This window comes from Podarcis muralis, chromosome 3 (assembly GCF_964188315.1).
Source record: "Podarcis muralis chromosome 3, rPodMur119.hap1.1, whole genome shotgun sequence".
NCBI lineage: Eukaryota > Metazoa > Chordata > Lepidosauria > Squamata > Lacertidae > Podarcis > Podarcis muralis.
In genome coordinates, this window is record NC_135657.1 from 102,356,817 (window position 1) to 102,377,458 (window position 20,642).

Here is a 20,642-nt window from a genome sequence, read left to right on the forward strand (position 1 = left end):
AGGGGCTAGGACAGAAAGACCAAAGTGCAATGGATGTATGGGAGTTTTTGTCCTACCCACTGAATTTTTGAAAAAGGAATTACTTATTTCAGAATAATAATATTCTCCTAGGCACAATTTCTCAGAAGCAGAGCCTAGTGGTGTTTTTGTTTTTAAGCAGTTTTAACTTTTAAGGAAGTATGCTTAGGGTTCCATCATTGTTTTAATTTCAAGTTTACGATCCAGTTATAATTTCCACTGGGGTCCAGCAATGGGGCTTGGCGGGGGGTACTTGCCATGCCCTCTCCCTTTGCTTAAGGGGGCACCTCACTAAATGTGTTATGAAACCCCAGATGTGGCCAGCATTTTGTCTCATTGACATAACCTGCTATTAACAACACGCCTGCTATAATGAATGACAAAGTGTTCCACGTACTCATTTATGTATCCAGCACCATCTGTGTACATCTGTGCTTTATTCTCAGCAATCTTATGATGACACTTTAAAATAGGTTGGCAATTATATTGCAGATAGAAGAGGGCTTGCTGAGTCTCTGGCTGAATCTCCCTCGCCAATCCTGCTATTGAGGGGTAGGCTGTTTTGGGTTTTTTTAATAAAAAAAGTTAAATTCACTTAACAATGTGGCTTTGATTTGTGCTGGGAAGTGGGGAGGGGTGGGGAGTGCAAGTCATATTTGCCGACTTACTCCTTTGTGGTTCAGAAAATCACCACAAGCGAAATAACAGTTACAAAATAATAGTAGCAAAGTATGCACATCTCTTAAAATGTGCTTAATAAAACCATGCGCCCAGGGATATTCAGCTGTACATGCTTAAGCCCCACGAACCCCCCCCCCCGGCTACAATTAAAACTACCAAAAATTGCAAGAAGATAGACCTTTTCGTCAGGAAACCTGATAAAGTTGTAAAAAAAAGAGAAGGCAACATTGCCATGGAAGGTTAAAGAACAAACACTATTTTAAAATGTGCTGCAGCAGCAGAAGGCCTGCAGTTGTGTGATTGCTGGTATTTCCCTTCCAATATTACTGCTCTCGGAGCATGAATGTTTGTGGCAGGTCTTTTCTCTGCGTGAGATGGCTGTCCCTGGTGGAACAGAAACTCCTGCTCCTTCACCACTGAGTTTGTGGACTGTGTAACACAGCAGCAGCCTTTTATTCCCTTTTCCTCTTATTTGTATTAAACTCTTTTTTGATATTGTACATTTAAATTGCTATAACCAGTGTGGTGTAGTGGTTAAGAGCGGTAGACTCTTAATCTGGGGAACCGGGTTCGATTCCCCTCTTCTCCACATGCAGCTGCTGGGTGACCTTGGGCCAGTCACACTTCTCTGAAGTCTCTCAGCCTCACTCACCTCACAGAGTGTTTGTTGTGGGGGAGGAAGGGAAAGGAGAATGTTAGCCACTTTGAGTCTCCTTCTGGTAGTGATAAAGCGGGATATCAAATCCAAACTCTTCTTCTATAACCCCCCCTGACAGATAAGCAATCAAAACACTGCTGCTATTACCACTAACAACTACTACTGATTTTCATTATATCAGTCTCTCTCATTCGTGTGTGTGTGTGTGTGTGTGCACGCACAAATACACAAACACACACACACACACACACACACAAATGGGATTCACCAAACCAGCCCTCTCAGCGGAAGTCCTGCACATGCACTTTCACTTGTGCAATGGGGTTTCCCCCCTCTCCACATCACTTGTGGCCCCTGAAATTGGCTTGTGGCTGAGGCAGGAAAACCCCAGAAATAGACAGCGAAAGAAGAAGTCTTGCACAGTCAAAGGATCATTAGGTTCCAGATCTTGATAGATCTTCTTCGGGAGAATTAAGCTACATCCGTATTTTCATCTCCATCAGGCTCCTCCAAGGGAAGAAAGGAACAGTAGCTGTATATTTCTCAGAGCACTTTCTGAATACCCGCCCTCCTTTTCTCCAAATGACAGTAAGAGTTTAAGTCTATAACAGGTGGTGTAATATACAAAGAAAGGAAAATATTTTCCTCAGAGAAGATAAACCTTCCTACTCCCCCCCGCTCCACCTAGACTTTATGCAGGGTACCGTATTTTTCGCTCTATAAGACGCACCAGACCACAAGACGCACCTAGTTTTTGGAGGAGGAAAACAAGAAAAATAATAATTCTGAATCTCAGAAGCCATAACAGCAAGAGGGATCGCTGCGCAGTGAAAGCAGCAATCCCTCTTGCTGTTCTGGCTTCTGGGATAGCTGAGCAGCCTGCATTCACTCCATAAGACGCACACACATTTCCTCTTACTTTTTAGGAGGGAAAAAGTGAGTCTTAGAGAGCAAAAAATACGGTAGATGTCAACATAAGCAAGTCCTGCAAACAGCACCCAAGGTAAACCCACACACAGAGAACACAAGACAACAAACCTGTCACACGGATCATTTCCACAGGCAGACCTACAAGCCTCCACCTACGTGTTCAGTTCCCCAGCGCAGAGAAGATTTGGGCATGGAAGCAGACACATACATGCCCCGTGGCAAGAGGCAAAGCACTAAGCAACAGGGAATAAACCAGAGCAAAAACCTGTTTGATGCAGATGCCCCGCTGGGAGGATTGTCTTAAGGAAACAGGCTTCCTCGACTGGGTGCCTTCCATCAGTTTTGGGTTACAACAGCCAGCCAGCACTGATGGGAGCTGCAGTGCAAAACCGCTGGAGGGCACCAGGTTGGGGAAGACTGTAATAAAATAAGGGGTGATGACATTAGAATCTACCATAAATAAGAAGCTGCCTTAGTCTATCAAGGTTCTGCCTGGCAGCAGCGGATCTCCAAGATCTTGGGAGAAGTCTTAACAAAGAGTAGAAGACCAGAAGGATTATTTGTGTTGTTCTCTTTATGTTTCTGGCCATAATCCGGTCAATCAATATTTGCACATGCACAGCTGATAAGGCAGGGGAAGCTGATAGATTGGGTGCTTTTTTGCTTTTCGTTTTAGGAAGTTGCTGGGAATTGAACATGGGGTGTTTGGCAGGACTTGCCAAACAAAAAAAAAGTCAGGAAAGAGTGCTGCCACTGGGTGGCACAAGATGAGTCTATATAGGAGCGACAGGATGGGTAAATGAAGGGTGACAGATAAGATAGTTGAAAGAGGTATCAAGGATAGCACTTGCACACATGCTACAAGCTTAAGCTCAGAACGAACACACACGAACACAAAAAAAAAGCACAGCACGATTGACATCTCTGATCTCAGGTTTCCTATATGGATCTCACCACAAGGATACATGAACAAGAACTTCAATTCTGCAGGTGCCTCAATAGACACAAGAGCCAAGGAACCCGTCCAAAGAGCCATCATCGGGAGGTAAAAGTGGAACCTCATACTCAGTGCCAGTCTATTTTGTGCCCTAAGCAAGGCTTGAAAACCCTCTCCTTCAAAAATAAATAAATGCTAACTTCAGTTTTCAAAAACAGATGCCTTGTAGGGGGAAAAAAATGAAAAGCACAAAGCAGCAGGTAAATTGTATGGGTACCAAAAGGAATTGCTGTGGAAATAAGAAATATGGGGTGGGTGGGATTGCCAAATTTTGTCCTCGCTCAAGGTACCACATTACCAAAGTCCACCCCTGTATGTTGAAAGTGAAAATAGACAGGGACCAGTTGGTAACTTAGCTAAGGAAGGTCCTCAGTCATGCTCCTCCTCCTGGACCACCCAGTATCCTTGCATGCCTATGGTTGTGGGCTGTCTTGACATACTAGCAATTTATTTCTTCACATGTTAAATTTTTTTAAGGTGTGTGTGTGTGTGTGTGTGTGTGTGTGTGTGTGTGTGTGAAATGACAAGATCCTGGGGCTGCCGTGCAGTGGCCAAAAGCCTTCCTGACTTAAACCTTGCCTCTCTTCCAACTCTATGATTCTTCCAAAATCTAACTCAAGGGTCTGTGTTACCTAATCCTCCATCTGCAGTATGGAAATTGGTAGAAGGAGTTACGATGGTGACTTAAGAGCACAAGCTTCCTCAGAAGTTAGGTCTTGGTGGGTTTGCACTGTTAGGGGTTGTTGTATGTAAGGCTTACCGCAGCGTATGCACACGAAGAAGAAGAATTTGGATTTGATATTCCACTTTGTCACTACCCTAGGAAGTCTCAAAGTGGCTAACAATCTCCTTTTCCCTTCCACACCCACAACAAACACTCTGTGAGGTGAGTGAGGCTGAGAGACTTCAGAGAAGTGTGACTAGCCCAAGGTCACCCAGTGCTCTGAACACTCAAAATTATTACAGTAAAGGTAAAGGGACCCCTGACCATTAGGTCCAGTCGTGGCTGACTCTAGGGTTGTGGCACTCATCTCACTTTATTGGCCGAGGGAGCTGGCGTACAGCTTCCAGGTCATGTGGCCAGCATGACTAAGCCACTTCTGGCAAACCAGAACAGCACAAGGAAACGCCGTTTACCTTCTCGCTGGAGCGGAACCTATTTATCTACTTGCACTTTGACATGCTTTCGAACTGCTAGGTTGGCAGGAGCAGGGACCGAGCAACGGGAGCTCACCCCGTTGCAGGGATTCAAACCGCCGACCTTCTGATCGGCACGTCCTAGGCTCTGTGGTTTAACCCACAGTGCCACCCGCGTCCCCAAAATTATTATAAAACCCCCCAAAAGTACTCCCATCTCAGACTCTGGTTTACACCTCCTCCTTCCCAGTCCATCAACACCATCATTTGCCCTCTCTCCTCTTCCTTCTCTGCCTCCCTATTCTTTAGCCTTCTGCCACCTCCATCCAGCCTCTCACATGTGTCTTGCCCACACACTTTCCATTGTCTCCATCTCCTGCCTTACCCAACTCAACTCGAGACAATGTCAAGTGAGATGCACAGGGGTATTTGCCTTCCTCATCCTTTTCACCCCACTTCCACTCAGCCTTACAGAAAGGGCATTAGACAGATGACTCACTAGCAACAGGACAGTGGGCAGACTGCCTGCATGGTGATTAAGCTGCATTGTTTCAACAGGAAATACAAAATGCACGTTCGCCTACCAGATGGGAGACTGCTGCTAGGCAGACTGAAGGTGAGAAATCCTAACTGGTTGCATAATTTGATAAGCCAAAGAAAGATGGGAAAATACAGTTTTGCAATGGACTGCGCTAGTACCTTCTCCTGCGAATGCAGGCAGCCACAAACCCATCTGTCACCATGTTTAAATATACCAGTTGCGGCGATGCCTGCAATGTGAAAGGGCCATTGCCTTCCTCCCCTACTTGCAAGTTTTCTGGGAATAATCTGGTTGACTGCTCTTGGAAACCAGATGCTGAGATAGGTGGTCTGTTGTTCTGGTCCTGCAAGGCCCTTTTTATGTCTATTGGACACTGGGGCAAAAGGAAGAATGGAGTAGTAATCTGAAACATGTCTTTCTTTCTGAGTTTGATCCAGACTTTGCCTTCCATGGCGGGAAAGGTGCATTCTGTCCAGTGGATCTGGCAGCAGGAGAGAACATGATGTTCGCCAATTTGCCCTTCTCACTGCAGCCTCCAGCAACACCTCCCATTCTGTTCCAGAAAGTTCCCTAAACTTTTGGGAAACATTTAGGATAGAAGAGGGGAATATGCAAAACTCTCCTCTTCTGCCACCAGAATGGCTTGAGTCAAGGAGTGCTTACCTAATGAAACCAGTTCCTCTTTCATGCTGGACCCAGACTAACTTACGACTGCTTGCTGCTTATAATTTTGTTATATCACAAGTACAAAAGATATACAGTATCTCATTTCTGAAGAGTGCACAGGTGGATCTTTCAAATACAGTGGTTCCTTGGGTTACATATGCTTCAGATTACATACGCTTCAGGTTACAGACTCCACTAACCCAGAAACAGTGCTTCAGGTTAAGAACTTTGCTTCAGGATGAGAACAGAAATCATGCTCCAGCGGCACGGCAGCAGCAGGAGGCCCCATTAGCTAAAGTGGTGCTTCAGGTTAAGAACAGTTTCAGGTTAAGAATAGACCTACGGAATGAATTAAGTACAGTGGTGCCCCGCAAGACAAATGCCTCGCAAGACGAAAAACTCGCTAGACGAAAGGGTTTTCCGTTTTTTTAGTCGTTCCGCAAGACGAATTTCCCTATGGGCTTGCTTCGCAAGACGAAACATCTTGCGAGTTCTTGCAAGTTTGTTTCCTTTTTCTTAAAGCCGCTAAGCCGTTAATAGCCGCTAAGCCACTAATAGCCGTGCTTCGCAAGACGAAAAAACCGCAAGACGAAGAGACTCGCGGAACCGATTAATTTCGTCTTGCGAGGCACCACTGTACTTAACCCAAGGTACCACTGTATGTTTGAATAATGAGTCAGAAATCTGCATGTATTTTAAATGAAAAGTGGCAAGTGCACAGCTTCTGCCTTTTGTAGCTGGTTGTTGATACTGTAAGTACAAACTGTAAAAAGCAGTTCTTAGGTTTGTTAGTAATTCAGAATCAGGATAGGGCTTACTTTTTTTAATGCAAAATAAGTAACTGAGAGGCTCACATTTTTTTATGTAGAATCACTGTTTCACATCAATGTGTCCTTGAAACAGAGTGAGATGTATAAATCAAAACAAATACTGTTTGTGGTCCCAGTTTGCATGATGCAGAGGTATTTCTAGGTAAATTTGATCATCTCATAAAATTGACTATTAAGATGCAAAACCATGCTTATCTTTTGTGGGATTCTCATGCCAGGGTTCCTGGGATGAGGGGGGAAGAGCCATCACACTTCCTATTAGTTAGGCCAAAAAACAGAGCCCAGTAGCTCAATATTGCAGAAAGATAGGCTGCTCCAGTTGCTTTCCAATTGCAAAGAAGTGAAACCTCCACTGGTGTTAAAGTCTGGAAAGAAGGATTTGAAGGAAGGAAAAGGGTAGCTATAACTAAGAAGCAGGCCTTAAAACATAATGATAATGACACATTTTTAATGCACTGTGGGAAAAATGTTGGCCATACACTTACATGGCTTGGGCTATCCCTTATATTTTAGATTTGCTAGTCATCATGAGCGTCAACAAGAAAGGAATGTGGAATGTTAGCACCCAAAATATTGTCAAAATACTAACTATCATGCTATCTGTGACAAATTGTGGAGGAATGCTGTTTCTTTTTATGCCCGTCTTATCAGCTGCCAAGATGGATTTTGCTAGCTGTTACAGGACCAGATGACCGCCCTTGGTTCAGTCCAACAGAGACTCTCCTCCCTGCAAGAGAGGGGAGTGGTTGTGGGCGGGAGCCCGAGCCCCGCCCCTAGCAGGGGGCGTTAGCCCCCTGCCTTCACCTCACCTGGCTGGCGCCCACGCCCCTCAGCAGGCATCCAACCAGGTGCCTGAGGGGGGGCGTGTTCAGCAGCCTTTTGCTGTGGCGACAGCCTTCGCCCGGCCTCATTCTTCGTCCTCTCGCCACGAGTCACCCACCCTCCACTCCCTTTTAGTTAGGGCTTAGGTCACTGGCCTTGCTATGGACCTTAGGTTGGTCGCCCTGGTTGTCTAGGGGGCCTGGTAGGAGTTTTTCCATTTGGCATTAGGCCTTTTTGGTTTTTTCGCCTACCTCGTAGCAATCGTCACAACTTTTTGTGGTATTGGTGGGTAGGTTAGGCATTGGAATAATGTGTTGTGCTGTGTCGAAGAGCTAGGTGTGGCCATCGCCTATGCCTTCAATTTATAGGGGTATTCCGTTAAAGGAATCTGGCGGTCGTGTATTCTGTCCGATGCCTGCTTGGCGGGAGGCCATGGCACGACCCTCGGTGACATTAGGGGTGAGCCTATAGTTGGATCGGCATCAACAGGCTCCACCTACTGGTGAATAAACCCACTTGTTCAAATCCAATGCCTAAGCCAATACCTTTTCACTGCTGTAATCAATAAAGTTGTGGCCTTTCCTTGCCCATTAACCTTATATCACGTGTCCGTGTGTATTCTTTCCACATTGCGGGGGTCGGGTCCTCGAACCACAAACTTCTTATGCTGTGAATGAACGATTTTTGATGGCAGCATCAGTATTCATTTACTCAGTTTGACAACTTATAAGGCTTCATATACACCACTGTCCACAATTAAAATATTCATGGGATGCCAACAGTACACACAGGAATGTCTTATTTGGGATTTTGATTTCAAATGCAAAACTTTTCATTCAAAATGTCAAAGTCCGCTGCCTATCTTTCTTTTCTTTTCTTTTCTTTCTTTTTTCACATCTTCATATCAGTGCTAACTGGACTGTATTTAGGCATATTCCTAAAATGTCAACTAGCACAAAAGTCTTGCAGAAACCAAAGCCACTACTTAGCCAGAGAGCCTTCCTCAGAGACAGGAGCATGTGGCATTGCAAACTGATGGATATTTTGATCACTTGTTGGAGGGCATCTCCAGTGACTTTCCCATCTCCCCAAATCTGTCAAATTTGTTGGGTTTCCTCACTGCCACCCCCACCAACCGCATCTGCAGCCTGAACCACAAGGGTGATTATCTCCTCAAAGAGCCTTGTATCTGCGTACTAATTGCTCCAGGTAAAGGATTGGAGCAACTGGTAGTCCTCCCTAAGCATATATCTTTGAAGTAATTTACAATGAGATCAATGGGGCTGAGTAAAGGTATGCTGGGCAAAAATACAAAACCTTAGATTTGCAGCTGTCTGAGTAATAATAATAATAATAATAATAATAATAATATATAAAAAATTATTTATACCCCACCCTCCCCGGCCAGAGCTGGGCTCAGGGCAGCTAACACCAGTAAAATTACTGTAAAAACATAATAGGGGGAAAAACCAATTTAGAATACAGGTTAAAATGCAATTTAAAATGCAGCCTCATTTTAAAAGTAGCCCATAGATCAAAACCATAAGGGGAGGGAAACATAAGGGTCAGACTGAGTCCACACCAAAGGCCAGGCAGAACAGCTCTGTCTTGCAGGCCCTGCGGAAAGATGTCAAGTCATAGATCATAAATCATAGAACTGTATAGTTGAAAGGGATCCCAAGGGATCCTCTAGTCCAACTCCTTGCAGTGCAGGAACCAAAGCTAAATAAGCTCTAGTAGATAGCCATGCAACATGCCAGGTCCATAAACAACCGGGGGGACAGTTTGGATTAAAACCTGTTGTTCAAAATACAGTAATATTTTTTTTAAAAAAAAATCTCCCTAGGAATGCCCAAGCCTTGGGTTTTGTAGCTTGTTTGCTACACTTGTTAATACTGAACTATTTCAATACAGATCGCAAGCTTCAAATGTGTGAGCCTAATGCTGTAAACCCATCTTACACTTTTTAGGGAGTAGGTTCTACTGAAACCAGGATTCCCTGGGATGGGGAACCTGTGGCCCTTTTGATGTTGCTGGACTACAACTCCCATCATCCTCAACTACTGGCCATACAGGTTGGGGCTGATGGGAGTTGGAGCCCATCAGTAACATCTGGAAGTCCATAGGTTCCCAACCAATACATTCATGATGCACAGCTGTGCAACATTCCCAATCTCTCTTATTCTCTAACTTGGTAAAAGGGGGGTAGCTATCCATAGAAGAAGAAAGCAACAGATCCTCTAAGCCTATGCAGGATGTCTCACCACCCATCTTCGTGCAGAGCATCACCAAACTATGGGAACTGATCCACCAGGAGGCAGTGATGGCCAGCAACTTTAAAAGAGGATCATTAGACAAATTAATGGAGGAGAGGGCTTGTGGGCAGTAATGCCTCTGAATACCAGTTGCTGGATTCCACAGGAGGGGCAGAGTGCTTTTGTGCTGTTTACTGGTTTCCCACAGGGATCTGGTCAGCCCCTGTGAGAACAGAATGCTGGACTAGATGGGCCATGTCTTATGTTCTTATCTGAAAGCAGTAAAACTGCACCTGGAATTTCTGCCTAATAAATTTGGTGTAAGTGAAACTCCCAGAGGTTTTCAGCTCAGTTTCTGAGCAAATATCTCCACACACACACCCCTTTGCCATTGTCAGTTTATTTTTATGCTACATTTTACACAAATATACTACGCTCAAAGCCTGCACGGAAAGGAGGCGGCAATTTAAGTGCTTTTGACACTGCAATAAGCATAAATACACAATGAAAGCTCTAAAGAATTTCAATATAAATATTGGGAATTCAACAAGGCATTAAAGTGAGCAGGGATTGTTGATTTGCAACTCTCACCGGCCCACACCCAGCATGGCCAAACGGCAAGGAATGATGGGAGTTGTAGTCTGGCAACAAATGGAGGGCCACAGAATCCCCTATCCCAGTAATAACTTGTAGTCCTGCCTTTTCGTTTAACTGTGTTTTTATTTAGTTTTGTATAAAAAAGGCAACTAACAGATACAACAATATTAAAAAGTTTATTTGCATTTCAAAAGTTTAATCACAAAACACGCCAAGAGTTCAGTGAACAATACATAGCACCGATAATATCAACATTCCTTATGTTTCCCCCCTGAAGAAGATGCAGTGCTCCTTGAAAGAGTGTTAGAAACTCAGATATATAAGTAAGGCGCCAAATGGCTCCTTAAACCAAGGTTGCAGTCACCAAAATGGAATGACTAGTTGCCATTTTGGGGCAAGATATCTCTAGCCTTATTTTCCAAATGATGGACCGCCTGCGATTGACTCTCAGTTAAACAACTGGCTAGTTCAGATGACAAAACTGAGCTAGGTTAAGAGCTTTGCGAATTTGAAGAAGAAAAGTCACTTGATCCAGGGACAGTCCACATATATATTGGCCAATTTCGACCTCCTCTTAACGGTGACTGCTCCTACTCGGACTGCACAGAAGCAGCAATTCGGTTCCAGAAATTCATACTGACTGTGAATATAAAATATAACTGATAGAATTCTACAGGATGGGGCATTAGTGTGTGAAAACAGCCCAGATCCAATGTTCCCCAGGCATGCACGTCCAGATCCCGGCACCCAGGCATCTTCACTTGGGCGCAAGCGGTCGAAACCCAGGTGCAAAATGTGCCAATTTCGAACACTATTGAAGAATCATAGAATCGTACAGCATCAGATCCCTGACTTTCGTAAATAAGCAGCTCACGTGAGACATACCGACTATTTGGGAGCACTGAATATGCACTGTTCCTGCCAATAACCTTACATCCATCTCTTAGCTCCAGTTATTTCTCTCTTGCGCATTTAACAGCTACCTGACAGCTGGCACAGCTTTGCTCACAATTTAACCTCCTATCCAAAGAGGCAGCTTTTCCAAGCTTGGCAGGCAACAGCCACCACAACATGGCAACCTAGGAAGAGAGATTGTGTTACCAGGAGATTTCTTCTCCTCCAGGCAGGCCTGGAGCTTCTGCACCTCTAGAAAATCAGCTCTGCAGAGCATGGGTAGGCACCCAAAGATAGATAATTTGGCTTTTTTTGATTGTATCATAATTTGGAATGTTTTAATGTGGTTTTTATTGCATTGTTAAAATGGAAACTTTAATAATTTTTTTTTTAAAAAAAATAGAAAAGCCTGCAAGTCATCCAGGACCCAAACAAAGGGGAATGTTTGCAAAATCCACAAGCAAAGGACGCAGGAGCAGAGGAAGGAGCCGCCTCTTCAGCCAGACCCGACTTCGCCAGCTTTCCAAGCCCTCAGAAACCGGCCCGTCTTGTGGGGCCATTAAGGAAACCGAACTCTCAAGTCGCGCATGGCAACAAAGCCTCCCAGCTTGGACTCACTTCAAAGTCCTCCTAAGCGCAGGGAGCAAACGAGGGGCAGCCCGAGTCGCGCGCCGCAAACCTGAGGCGGCGGCAGCAGCCTCTGAGGCGTCGAGTCTCCCTGGCTTTTCCTCCCGCCCTCAAGTAACTCCCTGCGCTTTTGTTCGCTTCGCCTTATCGTTCCCAGGTGCTGGAGACCCGCTCTTTTATCTTTAACGCGCTTTTTTTTTTGCAATTGAACGCACACAGGGACCTAGGGGGCGGGGGGGGGGGAGACTTTCCACACACGCTTCCAAGCTCTTCTTCCCCCAAAATGCACGGAGCCGTCGGGGTTCGAAGCCGAGGTCCGGCGACCCACGTGACCCGGCTGAAGGCGAGCGCGAGGCGGGAGGATTTCGTCAGCCACGCGGGAGAGAGAGAGAGAGAGAGAGAGAGAGAGAGAGAGAGAGAGAGAGACAAGGGCGGAGGGGGGGGGGGGGACCTCGGCGGGGCGAAGGAAGCTCTCCTTATGGTCCGAGCGGCAGGCAGGAGGGGGCGTGGCGGGCGGGCCGAGGGGCGGCGCCTCAGCCGGCCCGGGGGCGGCGCCTGGGCTCTAGGTGAAGGTTAGATTTATATCAGAAGGCAGAAGAAGCTGGTCCTGCTCCGTCTCGGTGCGCTTTGGTTCCGCAGCCGCCGGTGACGAGAAGGCAGCGAGGAAGCAGCAGCAGCAGCCGAGGGTTTACCTGCCTTACCTACCTACCTACCTACCTTGGCGATGGCAAAGGCGGTCAGCGTGGCGCGGCTGCTGTGCGCTTTGGTCTTTTGCTCGCAGGCGCTCTCGGCGGTGAGTAGGCAGCGCGGGAGGCGAGCTGGAGCGCCGGCAGGGAGGCAGGGATGGTTGGCTCCACGTGGTCGGCGGAGAGAAAGCCCAGAGCTCCGGGGGGACTCGGGGCTACTTTCTTTTTCGCGGCTGCCCTGTCCTCCTCTCTCGGCTTGAACTGGAGGGAAACGCGGGACCGCCCCCCGCCCCCCGCGCGCGCCTTTTCCTTCCTCTGCCCCGCTGCGCTCCCGCGCCTGGAAAGCGGTTCCAGCTGGTGTCTTGGGAATGGTGGAAACCCCCAAGCGCCTTTTCCCTCCTTCCTTACACCCCCCCCCCCGCTTCCCGGTGCGCCCTCCCCTTTCAACAGGTTCTGGGGCGCAGAGCCCTCTCGAAAAGCCCTTTTCAAGACCAGCCTATTGTGTCGGCGGGGGGATTCCAGAGCCTGAAGGGTTTAATTCAAACCAGACCATGGAGGCTCATAACCTGATTGGAATTTTTCTCCCCTCCACCTCAAAGCGCCTCTCTCTCTGCCGCCCTGCTCCTTCTTTCCCCCTCCTCCTCGTCCTTCTCCACCTCCCTGTTCTTAGCCGGATATTTGCCTTGCTCTGGGAAGCGGTCTGCCCGCTTTGCTCCCTGGGTTTTTTGTGGTTGTGTTTTTTTAAACTCCGAAGGGCAGGTTGCAACTCGGCTACCTAAGCCAGGAGTTGGCACGCCTTGTCCCCCTTAAGGGCGGCTCTCCCGCTCTCCTCCTCCCCCTCCCCAAAATAGTTGTTCAATCATACTTTTCTTTTTTGGGTGTGCAGAAGTCCCGGGTTCTCACACAGTGGCTTCCAGCTGGAGAAGTAGCAAACAGGCACGGCGGGCTGTGCCGGTTCACACGTTACAAAGCTTCTCTGTGGGAGGTGACTCTGGAGGCGCTGATGTGCCATCATGGGTGGGGAAGTTGCGACATATGGTAATCCTACAGATGATGTGTGAAGGACTTGGATTTTTTCACATGGTGGGGGGAGAGCGAGGGTTTCTGGAACTAAGGCAGATGGGTGCAAATGCACTTTTGCTAATTCATGGCCCTGTGAGAACTGAAAAGACGAGGTTGCTTCTGGAGTAGGCAGACTTCTTCCTATAAACTTGTGACGGCCTGGGGAAAAGAGCGCTGACAGAGCCACCACAACTACTTAGTCTTGCCAAGTAGATCTTGGGAGATGCTTTGCTGACCAAAGTCATCCACACAACTTTCCTGCGTTTCCCCAGCCATTTGACCTGAGCTACCATTGGCTTTGCTCCCAAGAGGTGTAGATGCCAAGGTCGCAGGTTCAATTCCTGTATGGGAAAGCTGCATATTCCTGAATTGCAGGGGGTTGGACTAGAGGATCTTCAGGGGTCCCTTCCAACTGTGCAATTTTATGTTTGTCCTCGTGACTGATGGTGGGATAAAGGAAGAGCTTCTCCTTATTGAGATGCCTGGATCCTTAAGACGGATCTTGAATTTTGTTTCAAGGGTCCAAATAACAAGGGGCAGGGCTCTGGCTTTCAAAACGCCTGAAACAGCGGAACTGCTCAACACCCAGGCTTGAAGGCAGAACACTAATAGGTCTTCAAAGAGACTCTTTCTCTCTCCCCCCACCTTTTGCTTGCACAAGCAAGAATCTTCTCTTTTATGCTTAAATGAAGTAATTTTCCTCTTCCCCCTCCTTTCTAAGATGGTTTAATCAAATAGTTCAGGTACCAGCTGATAAAATGACACTTAAATCTAAATTGCAGACAGGATAGTTCTCAAGAACACTTCTTTTTCCCTAGTGTTGGACAGGATTAAACTTAATAATTAACTTGGTCCCACTAGTTATAATCAAAAGAGGGCATAGGTAGTTTGTTGGGTACCTGCAACTTTCTGCACTGACACCTCTCAGCAGATGTAATACTGTATGACTTTAGAATCTGTTGGCTTCTTTCCGTGCCTCATGTGACTTAAAAAAACTATTTCTATGGCTTGTGCAGTTAAAGCCTGAAACCTGGGTTTAAAAGCTTAAACGGACATCCCTATCTTCATAATACCTGTTGCTTGATGTTCCCTATCATGTGCCACTTGGCACCCCCTTTGCCTATTTACATTGCACAGAGAATTGCATCATTAAAAAGTTTTAAAACGGCAGTATGTACTTTGAATTCAAGTTCCAGGCAATCATTCTGGATACTTGTACAGTTGCAGCAAAACTAAAGACAGAATTTTTTTGCGGCTATACATCCGAAGCAAAATAATGAGTTGTCTGCTTTGAAAATTACAACCACAGAACATTAGTCTGTAAGTGAAAACAGACCGTATTCAAACTTTAGAACCTATAATAAATCTCAATACTATCTTTTCCCCTCTCTGAGCACTGCACCAGCAGATGTCGCCACTGAATAAACAATGCCCGTCTTCTATCTGCCACTCCCATAGCGTCTACCTTAACAAATCTGGAAATTCACATGTTCGTACTTTTACAGCATGTCTGTGTCCCGTGCAAAATTTAATTTGTTTCACTTGTACAATCTTAAAATTGATCTGTACCATTGCTCAACCAAGGCAGGTACGTACTGTAAAGAGAGAGAGAGTTTGGTGTGTGTACTCTACTGACCTGCATGCAATAAAACAGAGCCAATGGTTGAGCACTGGTGGTGCAAATCTCCGTCTGAACATGACTCAGTGTAGGTGAAAGCACATTTCTGCTTCTGCCATGGGTGGTGGCAGTGGCAAGGAAAGTGCCTGTCTAGCAGGCCTTTTTTGATGTGGTGAATGGGCTTTTAATTACCTAGCTAAGAAAGTGTTGCTTCGACAGTCTTGGAAGTCTGCTGCGTCAGTTTTGCGGGGTTCAGGCAGAATTAGACATCGTAATGAGGAATCTGGAGCACTGTCTTTTCCATCTGTGCTGTGTCACTTTTGACTGAGGATGTGAGCAAGCTGCTTGGAGAAGTGTGGTCAACCACCCTTGACCTGCGTTCTTGTCATCTTAGAGCTAGCTGATGGAGATTGACTGTTTGGGTCTAGGGAAAGGTAAAGGGACCCCTGACCATTAGGTTCATTCGTGACCGACTCTGGGGTTGCGGCGCTCATCTCGCTTTATTGGCCGAGGGAGCCGGCGTACAGCTTCCGGGTCATGTGGCCAGCATGACTAAGCCGCTTCTGGCGAACCAGAGCAGTGCACGGAAATGCCGCTTACCTTCCCGCCAAAGCAGTACCTATTTATCTACTTGCACTTTGACGTGCTTTCGAACTGCTAGGTTGGCAGGAGCAGGGACTGAGCAACGGGAGCTCACCCCATTGTAGGGATTCGAACCGCCGACCTTCTGATCGACAAGGCCTAGGCTCAGTGGTTTAACCCGCAGCGCCACCAGTGTTTGGGTCTAGAGGGTGATTAATGCATCATTGCAGGAATGGTAGGGTAGAGTGGGTAGGAATAGTGGGTCTTTTCCTTGAGCTGTTCCTTACCCAGTGAGGTTCTCTTATCAGCTACCACACGTGTCACACAGTGGCGACTGTCCCCTTTGTGGTGGCAGCCCACCTTTGGGTATGCTTTGAGGAAACGGATTACCTTGGCCCATTTCAATTTAGTTTCTGACCTGGTCATGGCACTGAAACTGCCCTGGTTGATAATATTTGTTGGAACAGAGATGGAGGAGTGTGACCTCCCTCCTTGTTCTTGACCTTCTTGAATGGTACTGACAGGTGGGTGAAGCTGCATTAATGTGGTTCAGGGCTCTTTTGAGAAAGTACGGTAGTTATGGGACGCCTGTTGTTCAGGGCAATGGGGATTGTCTTGTGACGTACTGCAGGTCTCTATCTTGCCCTCTATGCTACATAACACGCCCACAAGTTCCCCATGGGAGCCGGCATCAGATTTGCCATGTCAATCTATAGCTGGTTCATCAGCTTCAACTTCTTTTGAACTTCCTGCGAGATTATTGCAATAATGCTCTACATTGTTCGGCCCTTGAGGACGATGCAGAAACTTCAATAGTTTCAAAACACGGCAGCCAGTTAACTGGCCACAATCCCATTTACAGCTCCTATAACCAGCTGCACTGGTTGGTTGCTACTTTGTTTCTGGGCCTAATTCAAGAGGTTTACATTGTTGAGAGCATAAATTCAATATGTTGACATTTAGAGCTTTAAATGATTTGTGTCCCAAATATCTGAAAAATCACCTTCCTACCTTGATGTTTTGACACCCGAGGTAAATATATATAAGATGCTTTCTGTTGAAATCAGTTAAAACAGTTTGCAATAATAATGATGACGATGATGTGTTGTATCCCATTAGCCAGATGCTGTTGAACTGCAAGTCCGGTCATCCCTGACTGTTTGCTATGCTGGCTGGGGCTGAAGGGAGTTGGAATCAAATATCATCTTGCAATGCATTATGCATAGGGCTACCTCTGAAAACGTGGCAGAAACTTCAGCTGGTGGGAAATTTAGCAGCCAGGGAAAGATGGTTTGAGCATATTACTGTACATTGATCCTGGCCCAACTGCACTGGCTGCCAATTAGTTTCTGGGCCCAATTCACAGTGCTGCTTTTGACCTGGAAAGCTCAGTAGCCCAAGGACCACCTCTCCCCATGCGAACTACGCAGACCTTGCGATCACCATCTGAGACCCTTCTTTGTGTGCTTCCTCCATGAGAGGTCCAGAAGGTGGCAACACGAGAAAGTGCAGCGGCTCCTTGTTTGTGCCATGCTGTCCCTGGGGAGGCCCACCTGGCACCTTCTTTAGACACCAGGCAAAAATGTTTCTCTTCAACCAGGCATTCAGCTGATTAACATTCTATGGCTTTTAAAATGTGTTGTGGGAGGGAGGTTCTTGGTTTATTTTTGTTACGTATTTTGCATTCTCATTTTGCATCTTTCTGTTGTGAACAACCTTGGGATCTTGGGATGACGGGCAGTATACAAATTTAATAAATAATAATTATAATTATAATCACAACACCTGGAAGGCAACAGGGTTGGTTGTGTTAATTGATCTCTCTGTTTGCCATCTTGGCAGGTTGCATGAAATTTCTCTCTGCTGATCTGGCAGAGCAGGGTTCATTCACGCATGCAACTCATGACTCAGCGGAGCAGGCCATCGTGATAAGAAGACACATATGTTAACGATCTCTAAGGCCCATTGGTGCCAGTACTATTTACTTCAAGTTAGAGGTAATAAATCTGGAGTCTTGCTGTGCATATTAGGGGACAGTGTCCCCCAACTGCTTCAAGGGTTAAACTCTTGGATTATAGAATGCACATCTGGAACAAGTTCATCTGTCGGAGCTCTGCTTATGTGTGCTGCACATGGCAAGTGAATAATTAGCAACCCTTTAGCTAGACTTGACTCACTTACAAATCATCCCCACTGTAAGTCGTCTCGTTTCAACTCTGGTTAGGCTTTATACGTGCTTTATCAAAAAGCAGGGTATGATTTGCTGAAAACTTGTGGAGGCTCCTTGAATCTGATCCTACTTCTCACAGGAAGAGTCACGCCCACAGAAAGTTGACTTTCTCCTGCCTATACAAGTGGAGAGATACCTGGCAAAAGGTCTTGATAAAAGTACTGGAGGTTTAGTTGCTGCAAACCCTTCAAACTCACTCAGTGTTGGGCAACAAACTTACCTCATTTATTTACTGAGGGAGATAATCCACCAGTCTGTTCTTCCTTGTATATTGTTTATATGTAAAATGGCATACTCATGGCTTGTCTTTAAAATACAGTAAGTATGCCAGGATTTTGGGCTCCGAATGATCTTTCCTGGGATCAATCAATCAGTCTCTCTCTCTCTCTCTTTTATATTTGCATTTAAACATTCCCACACTAAAATCCTTACTTGCTGCTAAGCAAGTCTATTGATTTCTCCAGTGAAGTTCCTTTCCTGTAGAGTGACCTTGTTAAGAGTTGGGTTGTTAAAAAAATAAAATGGGAATTGGCTGTGATTCTTTCCCCCCAATTTTGCCTGCATTCTGAGCTTTGTGGTGGTTTGAGTAAAGGTGAATTTAATCAGCAGAGGACCTTAGTAAGGAAAGGTGATATTTTTCTAGTGGCACCATTACCTGGGTATTGGGTGTGGAGGAGGCCTCTATAGACTTTGATCCATTTCTTCTACCCTTACATAGGCCTATACAGTGGTACCTCTGGTTAAGTACTTAATTTGTTCCGGAGATATGTTCTTAACCTGAAACTGTTCTTAACCTGAAGACCACTTTAGCTAATGGGGCCTCCTGTTGCTGCCGTGCCACCGGAACACGATTTCTGTTCTCATCCTGAAGCAAAGTTCTTAACCTGAAGCACTATTTCTGGGTTAGCGGAGACTGTAACCTGAAGCGTATGTAACCCGAGGTACCACTGTATAGCCTTTCCTCCTATTTCACTTTAAAACATAATTTCAACTGTAGTGGTGACTCGACATTTTATAGTTACCCAACTACAGTGGACACTTGGGTTGCAAACATGATCCGTGCGTGATGCACATTCAAAACCCGCAGCAGCGCGTCTTCGCGATTCGGCGCTTATGCACAAAGCGTGATTTAGCACTTCTGCGCATGCGTGACCACCGAAACCCAGAAGTAACCTGTTCCGGTACTTCCGGGTTTCAGTGATCCGTAACCCAAAAAAAGCAACCTGAAGTTTCTGTAACCCGAGGTATGACTGTATACAGACTGAGTAGTTTACTGTTATTTGAAACTGAAAGACTCCTTACTGCTGCAACCTTAATGATTCTTCTCATCTGAAATGGTTATATCTGTTTTACCTGGAGGTCAACCAAGAAATCCAGTATAGTATTGCTTCCTTATGGACAGAAGAGACAAAGCAGTAAAGCTCTACCATTTTGGTAGAGAGGGAAACTGTCCTGGTGCTCTCCAGATGCAGAACAACAGCTTCTACTATTCCTGACTAGGGTGGATTTGATTTAAATCAAATCTATTTAAATCACTAGTCAGAAAGACTTGATTTAATTTAATTAATTTGTTTATTTACAGAAAGACAAAGGATTCATTTTTGGAATAATAAATTTTCAGAGTAGTTTTTACAGTTATATCAAAAAAATACTGATTTGGTTATACTATTAGAAATACATAGATAATTTTGAAATTATTGTGAGGTTCAATAAGTTAACTGTTTATATTTGGACAACTTTTCTGCTGTACTTTATTGGAAGGAGAAAAATAATCATTTCCTTAATAACAATTTCAACAATTTAACTAAAACAATAACATTATAGCACATGTATCCATGTTTGTTAACTGATGTGGTTAAACGATTTTTAAAAAACAAAACAAAACATTAAGATTGAGTTTTAGCACACATGAAAAACTTAAAACAAATCCTTATTACTTTGTATTATAATGTAACTTAATGTAACTTAAATAGAAAATGATCTTTAGGAAGATTTTTCCTCCAGAAGCATTTTATTTTAAAAATCTGATTTAAACTAAAAAAAGCACTGATTTTTTTTAAAATTTTGTTTAAAAAAAATCATTGATTTTAATCCACCCTGTTTCTGTCTGAGGCTGATGGCAATGGTAGCCCAAAACTTATGGATCTTGCCACATTTCAGAAGGCTTGTCTAGAGGAACTGGATGAGCTCTTAACACTTCCATTGCTTTAAAATAATGGGGCTAGCTAGTCTCAAGCAGCAGCAGGTGAGTTTCACTTGATTTTAGAAGTAGTTGTTGTGCTCTAAAATCCAACTAGAAAATTTCAGCAAGCAATCATAGCCAGAAACTCACAAGACTTTACCTTAGCCTCTTGAGATTTCAGGTGGTAGGCATTTTTCTGGGAAATGCTAGCTCTGAATGGGCAGAGAATTTATGGAGAGACATTCAGTCTCCCCTCCATCCACTCACTGAAATGGTTCAGCCCAGTGTCAGCTGCATCATGTACGTCTTATTTGGGAAGTCTTATTTGGGAAGTTCTTAGGAGCTCTGAGAGTAGAGGGAGATCTCTGACATCCAAGCACTCAGTAATGACTCCTGTCTGAATAGCTTTCATCCAACATGAAACTCTTTGTCCACTTATAATTGTCGCCAGTAACATTTGCACCCAGAGGACAAATGTTGCATCTAGAGGACAAAGCTGTGGTTGCTCAGTCTGCTGCTTAGCTTGGAAGATGGATACGAACGAACAGAAAGGCAACTCAAAAGAGTTTGCATAGCATTGCTCTGCTGCAACCTCTCCAGTCTGAGGACTGGTGCTGAGAAATGACTGT

At 45.3% G+C, this 20,642-nt stretch overlaps 1 protein-coding gene across 1 annotated transcript in view; it reads left to right on the plus strand.

Annotated features, from left to right (window-relative positions):
* The first annotated feature begins 12,211 nt into the window (after positions 1–12,211).
* Positions 12,212–20,642, plus strand: part of SDC1 (syndecan 1) — a 33,409-nt gene continuing 24,978 nt past the window's right edge. Inside the window, exon 1 of the mRNA XM_028722310.2 lies at positions 12,212–12,446. Coding sequence (XP_028578143.2) covers positions 12,378–12,446 — 69 coding nt within the window. The 5' untranslated portion in view covers positions 12,212–12,377. The remainder of the gene's footprint in view (positions 12,447–20,642) is intronic.